The sequence below is a fragment of the Eublepharis macularius genome, chromosome 3, assembly GCF_028583425.1.
Source record: "Eublepharis macularius isolate TG4126 chromosome 3, MPM_Emac_v1.0, whole genome shotgun sequence".
Classification (NCBI taxonomy): Eukaryota; Metazoa; Chordata; class Lepidosauria; order Squamata; family Eublepharidae; genus Eublepharis; species Eublepharis macularius.
In genome coordinates, this window is record NC_072792.1 from 180613939 (window position 1) to 180626619 (window position 12681).

The 12681-nt window shown below is 49.4% G+C and overlaps 1 protein-coding gene across 1 annotated transcript in view; it reads right to left on the reverse strand.

The window, feature by feature from the left end:
• Positions 1-9941, reverse strand: part of DGAT2 (diacylglycerol O-acyltransferase 2) — a 54976-nt gene extending 45035 nt beyond the window's left edge. The window contains exon 1 of the mRNA XM_054973075.1: positions 9824-9941. Coding sequence (XP_054829050.1) covers positions 9824-9863 — 40 coding nt within the window. The 5' untranslated portion in view covers positions 9864-9941. The remainder of the gene's footprint in view (positions 1-9823) is intronic.
• Between the last annotated feature and the right edge of the window lie 2740 nt (positions 9942-12681).

Consider the following 12681-nt stretch of genomic DNA (forward strand, 5'->3'; position numbering starts at 1 on the left):
CCCATGATGTGACCAAAGTTCTGTCATTTTAGCTTCTAGGGAGAATTCAGGCTATTGCCAATGTTCTGTTGTGATGTTTCTCACTGGGGCAGCGACAGCATGGGATTCTTTGGTGTAAGACTTGCATCACTGTACATATGTGGGCATCCCATTTTTTAAAAAAATGTCTGTGAACTTTCAGAAAATCTGTGCTTTGGATTTGGACCCCCTGGTAGTTAAAACTACTTTGGCGTTTGTTGCATAGACAGGTGTGTGTTGAGGTGGGGCAGAAAATCAGATCTGATGCATGAAGGATGAAATTAGGTGGCCTGCAAGCAGAATCATAGAATCATAGGGTTGGAGGGGACTTCTAGGGTCATCTAGTCCAACCCCCTGCACAGTGCAGGAAATTCACAACTCCCCCCCACACACACACACACAGTGACCCTTGCTCCACGCCCAAAAGATGGAAAAACACCATCAGGATCTCTAGCCGAACTGGCCTGGGGAAATTAGCTTCCTGACTCCAAAGTTGCAATTGGCATTACCCTGGACAGGTAAGTTCAGGGCCAGATCTAGGGTTGCCAGCGCCCAGTGCAACTCTTGTCTGGCACTCTGCACGCATGTGCATCACGCGCACTCCCGGTGCTGTGTGATGACATCACTTCCGTGACGTCATCATGCAGGGGCGGGAGGTGTGCTGCCCACGTGGCGGCAGTGGCACAGGCATGCGCTGGGGCAGCTGGCTTGCCACGCAGGTGGCTGAGCGCAGGGCAGCTGCCCCATCGGCGGGGCAGGCGAGAGGGCTTCTCAACCCTGCGCTCAGCCTGTCACGTGGCAAACCGCAGCGCGCTCCCTGTGGCTGGCAGCCGTGCCCTCTTTAGCAGCGCCGGGGGCAGGCTACTCCCCCTGCCCCCCTTGATCCGGCCCTGTGGGTAAGAAGGGGCTACGAGAAGTAAGCACTGATGTAACCCCTTCCTGCCCTCCCGCTCATGATCTGCCCAGGTTCACAGAATCAGCATTGCTGCCTCATGGCCATCTAGCCGCTGCTTAAAAACCTCCAAAGAAGGAGAGCCCACCACCTCCCGAGGAAGCCTGTTCCACTGAGGGATCGCTCTAACTGTCAGGAAGTTCTTGAAGGAATGGAGAACTGGGTGCTCACCCGGCAGCCTCCATGCTGATGTGCCAGAACTTGGAGCACACCAATTGGGTTCAGCACACCGATGGCTCATTCTAGCTAGACACTGCAGATGCCTCAGTAGGAGAAACAGGACCAGAGCGCTGCCTGCCTGACCACAGAAGTTCTTCTGCCGCCTTCAGTAAAACTTAATCCCTGCAATCATACAAATCTTTCTTCCTCCAGCGTTCCCCATTTCAGGTCCTTTCCCCAGTTCCGTTCAGGTCAAACAGAGGGGAAGCAAGCCAAGGAAACATGGAAAGGTCCCCCTCACACACACCACTCTGATTATGCTGTCTGGAGATATAGGGAAGTGGCTCCCTTCCTAAAGAGGATTTTCCAAGTAACCCAGCAAGTACAATATGTTCAATTGAGGAAGACTACAACCTAAAAACAGATTTTCTTGGATGAAAACTGGGGAGGGGGGGGGGCTGGAGGTTACATGAGTAAACTAACAACCAAGCCCGTTGTGAAAACAATGGGCTCTAGAAAACTGCTTGCAGAGGGCCGCGCCACCATACCAGGCCTTCCCAGACCTCTGGAGGCCTGGGCCACCATGGTGGGCCTTCCCAGGTCTTCGGAGGGCCAGGCTGCCACGGTGGGCCTTCCCAGGCCTCTGGAGGGCTGGGCCGTCACACTAGGCATGCCAGACCCCCGGCGGGGGCAGGGATCCCCCGCTCCTGCCCCCCACCCCGCCCCCACTTACCTGGCCAGCGGGGGGCGCACACCTTCTGTGAGTGCTTGGGGTAGTGCTTAGGGAGGGCAGAGTTTAGGAAGCTCAGCAGAGATGAGATGCCGCCGAGTCCGCTCTCTGAAGCTGCCCTTGCCTCCAGGGGAACAGATCTTTGTCATCTGGAGATCAATTGTCATGTGGGAAGAACTTCAGGACCCACCTGGAGGTTGGCAACTCTACACTAGAAGAATCAGGGGTTGAAGGGCTGCAGTGAGGTGCTCAAGCAGGACTTCCCCCAGCTCCTTCTGAGGTGTTTCTATCAAGCAAGAAGTCAGATCAGGGATACCCAAATAGGAGAAACTTAACCCTGAAAGTCAAGAGCCAGTTTGGTGTAGTGGTTAGGAGCAGCAGGACTCTAATCTGGAGAGCCAGGTTTGATTCCCCGCTCCTCCGCTTGAAGCCAGCTGGGTGACCTTGGGCTAGTCACAGCTCTCTCAGAGCTCTCTCAGTCCCACCCACCTCACAGGGTGATTGTCGAGAGCATAATAATAACATACTATGTAAACCACTCTGACTGGGCGTTAAGTTGTCCTGAAGGGCGGTATATAAATCGAATGTTGTTGTTATAAGCACTATATAAGTGAAACTGCAATACACAGTGCCTTGACAATAGACTCCTATATATATTTAATCAGAAGTCACTCCCAAATTATTTCCAGGTAAGAGTGCCCAGAATTGCAGTCCCCTGATTAAAAGGTGCCTCCCAGAACAGCCAGATCTCATCAGATCTCAGAAGCTAAGCAGGGTCAGCCTTGGTTTGAAATTGGATGGGAGACAACCAGGGCCACTCTGCAAAGGCAGGCAACGGCAAACCACCTCTGATTTTAGTCTCTTGCCTTGAAAACTCCAGCAGGAGTTGCCGTAAGTCGGCGGCAATTTGATGGCACCTTCCACCAAACCCAGGTTAACTAGGTTTTCAGAGATTTTTTTTGCAGAGCTTTCTTATTTGCAAGACAAGTAACTATATGGACTTTAAAAGAGATACCCCAGCTTGGTCAAAAAGAGTCCAGTAGCACCTTTAAGACTAAACAATTTTATTGTAGCATAAGCTTTCGAGAATCAAGTTCTCTTCGTCAGATGCATAGTACAGAAACCGGTCAAATATGAGAGAGACGAAGGGCACCAACATTTAAAAAATAAAACAGGTGCTTCTCCTTCACAAGCATCCCTCTTTCATATGCAAATGTATGCAAATTTTAATCAACTAAATCAGTAGGTTCAGCCATTAGTCAGCAGTCCTACAGGAGAAGCCTCATCCCATTTGAGATATCCGGCACGCATCTAGCGCCTTGAGCCAAAAGCAGAAAGCGAGAGTGAGCCGACAGACACCAGCGGAGACCAGAACCAAAAAAAGAAAGTTGCACTTTTACACTCCGCCCGACAGGTGAGAGGATGTCTTAGCCATTCAATCGCCCCTGCCCTGGATAAAGGCTTATTTTTAAAGTCTAGTCTTTAAGACGTCTCAGTTAGATGGACGTGGAGGGAGAACAATATCAATCATTTTTATGCCTCTGCCTTCCACAGTCCCCTAGTGAGGAAGGTCACATATAACCACCGCAAAGCTCAATTTGCATGGATGATTTCTTTCAAGGTCCGCTGCAAGCCGCTAACAAGAAGCCGCTGCCAGCCGCCACCCTCCGGCTCGAACCAACAGAGTCCTGCTTGTTTCCAGCCATGTAAAAAAACCCTCCAAGATCCTGCCAAGAAAAGCTTCACAGGCTGACATTCCTTTACAGCATCCCATTAAGGAAAGGTGATCGACAGTCAAACGGGTTAAGGATCCTACCTCACAGGGAGGCTGTTGCAAAAGTTGCCAGACCTGACCTGCTGGAATGTAGCATTATTAACCTATTAGCAAGGGATATTGTGTTTTTTCAAGCAGCATATGGGGAAAAGCGAAAGGTCCCTGCCCCAAGGAGATCCCAATCTCGGTGCTGCTGACCAGAGGAAGCCAAAGAGTCCAAGAAAGCAAGGAACAATGGTGCCTCCTTTTATCTCAAGTACAGCAAAATCAGGGTTGAGCGGCAAAATGTTATGCCAACAGCACTCTCTGCAAGGGTACCCTGCGGGGGCATCGGCTCTGAGAGGCGCCCAGAAATGCAGGCTACCACGTCTGGCCCCTGCCACGCTTCTGTAATTGGAATGGCAATTTTGAAGGGGCACGGGAGGTTGAAAAGCCGGACGACGGACTGGGAATTGAGTTTGGGGTGCGGAGGGGCATTTTTAGAGGCCAACGGGGGAAACCATGAGTGTCTGCGATCCCCTACTGTGCAAGGGTCTACAGCCAGCCGCCCTGCTTCCTAATTTAAATAGAGTTCCTTGACAGGTCCACTGTGCATCCGGGCTTGTCACCAAAAAAGAGCAATCCTAGCTAAAAAAACACAAAAGCCTTAAGAAATTCCAAAGGCCAGCCGGCTGGCTGTGAGTCTCGAAGGAAAGAGCACCCTGCGGGCAGCTGACAGCTGCAGAACCCCTGGGCTTCGTGCGGCTGTGACAGATCTCCCCCTCGGTGCTCTATTTTTAGCCTTTGCACATCCCAGTAAGCAGTTTCTCATACCCGCCCCCCCCATACAGCACCCGGATCAGCAACTAGTTTTGCCACAAATCCCGTGAGTAGACCAAATCCCATTCACTCCCCCCACAATAACTTGCTGCCAAGCCTCTGGGCCCAAATGCTGCTGCTCCCTGCACATCCAGGGTTGGCAATTGAGTAGGGTTGCCAACCTGCAGGCGGGGCCTGGAGATCTGGAATTATAAATGATCTCCAGACTACAGAAATCAGCGACTACAGAAAATGGAAGGTAGTCTCTGTGGCGTTATACCCTGCTGAGGTCCCTCCCCTCTCCCGACTCTGTCCTCCCTCAAATCTCTAGGAATTTTCCAAGCTGGAGTTGGCAACCCTACAAATTGAGAGAGCTATTGCCATAGCTGGAAAAGAGTTTCTCCTCCTTGCATCAAAGGGTCACTACAGCCACTTAGATGATCCACAATCATGGTCTAAAGGAGCATGACTAATCATTTCTTTAACCACAGAATCATAGGGTTGGAAGGGACCTCTAAGATCATCTAGTCCAACCCCCTGCACAATGCAGGAAATTCACAACTACCTCCTGACTGCCCCAATGACCCCTGCCCCATGCCCAGAAGATGGCAAAACACCGTCAGGATCCCTAGCCAAACTGGCCTGGGGGAAATTGCTACCTGACCCCAAGGTGGCGATGGCCCTATCCTGGACATGTAAGAAGAGCCACAAGAACTAAGCACTGATGTAACCCATTCTTTATTGTTGTTGTTTGTTTATATCCTGCCTTTGGAACCGAGATCCAAGGTGGATTACACATACTGCAAGCAAATACACTGTAATCAGTAGCTAGGACATTCAAAGAGCAAAAAATACAATATAATCAATAGTTAGGACACTCAATATCTGTACTCCATGTAGCTATGCATGCTTCATTCTGCGCTGTCACCAGCCCCAAATCCAGGAAATATTCAATGCCAGAATGAGACCGGAGGAGGGGGGGGAAAGCATGCTTTGGCAGCATCTGCGCAAGGGCAACGAAATAATGTTGCCATGGGGACCCTATGATGCATGGAAAGGGTTTATGGTTTAGCACAACTGACACACGCTGTCCGCGCATGAGCCAAGATGGAAGGTCAAAGGAACTGCAATTTGAGAATCAGGATTCTCTTGCCCAATTTTCATAAAAAATTCAAAGCAGCCATGGGAGGAATTACATCCTGTGTGAAGTATGTACACATGCAATGTCTCTGGGTGGGGGGTAAGCAACAGCTTCAGATGGACTATTTGGATTTGAATCGCTGGAGGAGGGAGAAGGGTAAAGAACCCCCTTTCCCAGCACTGTTACCGTAAGCCAATTCACAACCACAACAGGCTTTTGTTTTTAAGACTGGACAGAAATCCTGATCAGAAATCTCACTTGCCCAACAGCCACGAAATCTCACCACTCTCCGGTGGCTCGCCCTCTCTCAGGCTCACACAACACATTAATAGTAAAGAGTCCAGTAGCACCTTTAAGATGAAGCAACTTTATTGTAGCATAAGCTTTCGAGAGCCACAGCTCTCTTCGGCAGATGCGTCGGAGGAAGAGAGCTGTGGCTCTCGAAAGCTTATGCTGCAATAAAGTTGCTTAGTCTTAGAGGTGCTACTGGTCTCTTTACTATTTTGCTACTATAGACTAACATGGCCAACTCCTCTGGATCTACAACCCATAAGGAAATCCCAAGCAGAGTTACTCCAGTCTAAGCCCATTGAAATCAATGGGCTTAGACCGGAGCAACTCTGCTTAGGATTTCATGGTAAATCTCTCCAAATAATAAAGGAGACAACTTTCCTCCGCCCCCCTTCTTTCCCCGAGTTCAGTCACTGGAGCTGCTTTCTCAAGTTGGAGGGAAAGGGGCTCCCAACTCCTTCCCTCCTGTGCATAGAAGAGCTTTCCCTGAGCATTTTACCTCCACCAGCGGGGTTTATGGAACTGTGGGCCTATGCGGGGAGGGGAGGTCTCCGTCTGTATGAGGCCCACATAAAACGATACTTTGGTCCTTCATGGAGCCCCCAGCATGGGGAAGATGCTACTCCAACGCAGTAACAGGTAAAGTGGTTCTTAGCAAAAGATCCTACCCTTATCCTAACCACTCCCCATGAACAAATTCTTGTTCCCTAATTAAAATGCTGATGTCCAACTTTCCTTTTGGCTCAGGGATGAAGCCTTGCTCCAAATTATGTGAAGAGCCACTTAAGTTGTAAAAAGTTTCCTGGGAAGATGGCTGGATCCACCCCCAGGGCACTTCTAAAGACCTTAAGGATGGGGGGGAAAGGTAGGAATCCAACCAGTTGGACATTTAGCAACCTATTAGAACTTAAGAGCCCTGCTGGAGCAGAAAAGCAGTTCGTCTAGACCAGCAGCATGTTGTTTCATGGAGTGGCCAACCAGTTGTCCCAGAGGGCATAGAGGCCAGCCCCCCCACCACGGTGCCCCCCCCAGCACTGATAACTAACTCACAGGTTGACTCTCTCTGCCTATGGAGGCTCTCTTCACTAACCATGGCTAGCAGCCCCTGATCGACTTCTCACCCATGAATCTGCCTTACTCCTCTTTTAAAGCCATCTGGCCCTCATTACAGGCACCGGCAATGAATTTCACTATCTTTATTTGTTTTTAATTTTTTGCATTTTTAAAATTTTAATAGAGATCAAAATCCCATTGAAGGGAAAAATAAAAAAAAATGTGAGAAGAGAAAAGGGAAAAAAGAATAAAGAAAGGAACGGGAAATGGTTAAGTAAAGAAAAGAAGAGAAAAGAATAAAAGTTTAAAAATTATTTTAATACAGAGATTTGTTTTTAATTTTTAAAATTTTTAATTAAAAAAAATTAATTAAAAATTAAATTATTTTTTTAATTTTCATTTGTTTTGGTTTATTTGCTTTATTTGTAGTCACAGTGCTAAGAGATATTCCATTCCACTATTGCTAGTTCTATGCTCTGACGATTTAAGCCTATGCAGTTTTAAAGAGAGATGAATCCTACAACATAAATCAGAAATCCATTTTAAATACTTCATATAGACTTAAAATGCATATTTTATTAATTTGAGCCACCCCAAGAACTTTTTTTTTTTAAAGCGGAAAGGCAGCTTATAAAGTAGCAAAAGCATTTCGAAGAAAGATTCTGTGCAGCTCTAAAGCTGGCTACATTAACGCTAGCCCAACATATCTCCTGAATGAACTGTTGAGGCACCTCCTCAATGTGAACAGTTTGACGGGGAGATGTCTGTACAGAGCGCTAGGAAGTAGCTACTGTCCAAGATGCAAAGCCATAGGTTCTCCCTCTTCATGCACAAGCAATAAAAACGCTTGCTAAATTCTGCAGCGAAGGAACATGCAATAGAAATGCATTGCCCAGTTCTTCCAGACAGGAAAGCATTTTACAGATCTGGGGACAGAAGTGTAGGCAACACACACTTTTTGGGATATACCTGAGGAAGGAACAGCCAGCCCCACAGAAGGCTTGGTTTATACATTACACGTTCAGTTCTCACGATTTTCTCTAGAAATTTCACACGACTTCACCAATACATCCAAAATTCAAACCCTCCACAGCTTCCCTGTCTTAAGGCCAAAAAAGAGCACTCTCTTGGATCAAGTCCATCCAACCCAAGATCTGTTACCAACAGCAGTCTGAGATTCTTCAAGAAAACCTCACTAACAAGGCAAGAAGGGCTGTCTTCCAGCATCTTGCGTTGAGAGATAGACGCCTCTGAACATGAAGGCTCGATTTGGCTCAACTAGCTAAGAGTTACTGATAAGACCGCTCTTCTGTGTATTTATCTGACCGGTAAGCAAAATTTTTTTGATGGGTTGCCCTGTTGGTGTGCAGAAGAAGAACAAGATTTGAGTCTCGTAGCACCTTAAAAGATCAACAAGATTTCCAGGGTATACGCTTTCGAGCGTCAAGTTCTCAAAAGCTTATTCCATGGAAATTTTGCTGATCTTTTTGGTCTTACTGGACTGTGAGCAAAACACGCACACCCTCACAGGCAACTAAAACCACACCAAGGACAGAAATCAAGCAATGCTTGCATATGGGTTGCCTGACACAGCAGAAACAGCCGGACAACAAACCCCAAAGAGAACAGGGCTCCTTTGACAAAATACTGCAGGGTTGGAATCTTGAACCGTGGGGCAAATGCTCTCCCTGCCCAGGAGCCAGGCAGTGCAAGATGCAGACATCTGAAGAAGGGAGCTTGGACGCTCGAAAGCTTACACATCAAAAAATCTTCGAGTCCGGTTGCTCCTCTAAGACCAACCAGATTCCCAGGGTGTGAGCTTTGGAGAGTTAAAGCTCCTGGGAAATCAAGTTAGTCTGGACTTGGATTTTGCATTCCCATTGCAGACCAACAGAGCGACCCACCTGATGCTAAAAATTTCGCTGATCTCAAAATCAAAAAGAGTCCAGTAGCACCTTTAAGACCAACCAATTTTATTGTAGCAGAAGAGAACGTGATTCTCGAAAGCTTATGCTACAATAAAATTGGTTAGTCTTAAAGGTGCTACTGGACTCTTTTTGATTTTGCTACCACAGACTAACACGGCTAACTCCTCTGCATCGCTGATCTCAAAGGTGTCACTGGACTCAAAACCCGGGCAGCCCTTATTATGATGGCAAAGCGGAACTATAGCGATAATAAGGAAGAGGAGGAGGGGAAAGGCAGGATTATATACACACAGAGAATCGCAAGCAGCAGCATGGTGGAGGAAGCGGGGGAACGAGCCATTTTTCTCTAGGAGATCCGGCCACAGAGACGCAGCAATTTCTCTCCCTCTCCCTCCCAGATTTCAAAAAGCAATTCTCAGGTACACACACACACACACCCCACACACACACACCCAAAAGGGAAGGGAGCCCTCTTTCTCTGCAGAAGTAAACCAGTGACCAGGAGTCCCCCAAGAGGGTTTCTCATCTCCAAGGCACTGCAAGGCTCCCGGCTGGGTTTTTTTTCTGCAGCAGGACAGCCCCCCCCCCCCGCCCCACTCGCCTGCAGTTATTACCCCGGGAGACCCTCGGAGGGGCTGCCTTCCTTGACCCTCCCCAATGCCAAATCCAGAGGCAGGAAAGCCAAAGGGGAAGCGGCAGCAGGGGCGATCTTGGGCTGCAATCGCCAGATCCGAAGCGATCTTTGTAGCTTTCGTTTGCGCCCCACGCTTGGGGTGCCAGCCTCCAGGTGGGGCCTGGAGATCTCCCGGAATTACAGCTGATCTCCCTGGCTACCGAGATCAGCTCCCCTGGAAGTAAAGGCAAGAGGTGGACCGCATGGTGCGCTCCCTCCCCAAATTTCCAGGGATTTCCCAGCTGCGAGCTGACAACCATCAGCAAGGGGGGTGGCTCCCTTCCGCCCGCCCGCCAGCCGGCCTACCTCGCAGGGCTCCAGAGTAGGCAGCGATGATGGTCTTCATGGCTCCGTCCGCGGATCAGCTTCAGGGACCGCGGAGCTCCCGATCCATGCCACGCAGCAGCGCCCAGCAGTTCGCACCGGCTTCGCAGCCAGGAGCCGCTGCCTCCACCGCGCCGCCATTTATAACACCTGCCCGAGGCGGGGCGGGGCCGCCGGCGGATTGTGATGCAGGCAGGGCCGGTCCATGCGGGGAGCCCGTGCGAGGGGCCGGAGGAGGAAGGGCCCGGCAGATCGGCCTTTTTGCAATGCCGCCCCTCTCGATTGCAAAGCTCGTGATTGCACAAGCATTAAAAGGGGGATCATTCGCCCCTGCCCTTTCCCGGCCATTCCTGCCTGCGGAGGACGGAGAAAACTGTCCGGCACAGGCGGGAGGCGGGAGGAGATCCTGGAACGGGGGTGCGTGGAGAGGTGGAAGGAGTGTGGGGTAGTGGTTAGAGCCTGTCTGCAAAAGGGGAGGCGGTGTTCAGATGCTAAAACATCCGACGCTTTGGATTGCTGCTACCTTAAATCTTTGCTGTAGCCTGGTTTATAGAGACATCTGTGAAATTAACTGTAATAATAAGAACTGCTTTTCTAGACCGGTTAGTGCCCCACTCAGCAGTGCCAAAGTCAGCCTTCTTTTATTCCCACAATCTTGCTGAGGCTGAGAGGAGGGGCTCACCCAAGGCCACCTGCTGAGCTCATGGCAGTCATGGAAGTCGAACCAGCAGAGTGCTGATTCACAACCCAACCACATGACCACTATTCTACAGCAGCTCTTATAATAATAACTGTATTATATACTTGTAGACAGATTAGTGCTCCCCTCAGAGCAGAAGTTAGCGTTCTTATTATCCCCACAACACCGCTGGAGATCTGGGCTGAAAGAAGCAGCTCACCCAAGGCCACCTGCGGAGCTCATGGCAGGAATGGGAGTCGAACCAGCAGAGTGCTGATTTGCAACCCAACCGCTTAACCACTATGTTACAGCAGCTCACATAACAGTGCACTTACATACCAGTCTTGTAGACAGATTAGTACCCCACTCAGAGCAGTGTTTTGGGGGAGCTGGGCCAGGAAGAGTGGCTTACTCGAGACCACCTGCTGAGCTCATGGCAGTAGTGGGAATCGAACCGGCAGATTGCAGATTCACAACCCAACCACTTAACCACGATGCCTCAGCAGCTCCCTTATAACTGCACTTATATACCACTCTTCTAAACAGATGAATGCTCCACTCCGAGTAGTGAACAAAGTCAGTGCTATCAGAGTGGCATACCCAAGGCCACCTGTGGAGCTCATGGCAGGAGTGGGAGTCGAACCAGCAAAGTGCAACTCTGGGTTGCAAATCAGCACTCTGCTGGTTCGACTCCCATCACTGCCGTGAGGTCAGCAGTTGGCCTTGGGTAAGCTGCTTCTTTCAGCCCAGCTCTCCAGCAGTGTTGTGGGGATAATAAGAACACTAACTTTTTTCACTGCTCTGAGTGCTCTAATCTGTCTACAAGAGTGGTATATAAGCACAGTTGTTATTATTATAGGAGCTGCAGCAGCACAGTGATTAAGTGGTTGGGCTGCGAATCAGCACTCTGCTGGTTCGACTCCCATTACTGCTGTGAGGTCAGCAGTTGGCCTTGGGTAAGCTGTTTCTTTCAGCCCAGATCTCCAGCGGTGTTGTGGGGATAATAAGAACGCTAACTTCTGCTCTGAGGGGAGCATTAATCTGTCTACAAGTATATAATACAGTTATTATTATAGGAGCTGCTGTAGAATAGTGGTCATGTGGTTGGGTTGTGAATCAGCACTCTGCTGGTTCGACTTCCATGACTGCCATGAGCTCAGCAGGTGGCCTTGGGTCAGCCAATCCTGTCAGCCGAGCTCCCCAGCTGGATTGTGGGAGCAATAAGAACACCAGCTTTGTTCATTGCTCTGTATGGGCACTCATCTGTCTAGAAGAGCGGTATACAAGCATATTGTTATTATAGAGATGGGCCAGGAGCACAGATGGCTTTAAGAGATTTGTGGAAGGCAGGTATCCATCAATGGATACTAGCCATGGTGAATAACGGGAATTTCCACATCCAGAGGCAGAAAACCTCTGGAACCAACTGCTGGGGGGGGCAACTTCAGGGCTGCGCTTTGGTGTGTCTGCCCCATTTGCTGGCCCTTCATAGCAACTAGTTAGCTACTGTGTGGGACAGGATGCTGGACTAGATGGCTACTAGTCCGATCCTGCGTGGGCACCACTCATGTTTCTAAATCTTCACTCATCGGTGCATGATCTTGGGCTAATTGTCACCTTCTCCCATCCTAACCTTCCCTGCAGGGTTGTTGTGGTGACAGAAAGGGGTCATGTTATTCCACCCTTGGATCCGTGGGATAAAAATGGATGGATGGAGGACTGAACCGTGCTCTTATGGTGCCCTTGTGCCTTCACGGGTATTCTGCGTGGGCATTCCAGGCGCAAAACCTGCCCTCCTCCACTGAGCAGTGACACCCCCCCCAGAGGAGACCCCCCCCCCACCTTCAAACGCAGCTAATTCATCAGATGTTCGGCGAGGTCAACCTCTTATTGCAGGAAAACAAATCCAACAAGCAACGTTCTTGCCAGGGACGGATGTCACCGAATCCAGTTTACTTAGAAATCTGATTGATTCCAATATTGGTGCTTCCCAGTTTACAGCTCAGGAGCAGAACATCTTGTTTGCACTCAGTTCAAAGACAGATCTCTGTATGACCTTGAATTGTCTGAGTAGATAAGCCTGTAGTCTGACTGGATGTTTCCTTTCTCTCTGTCTGTAGGGTATTCCCTAGAGAAAGTCCGAACGAAGAGCCATGGTGGC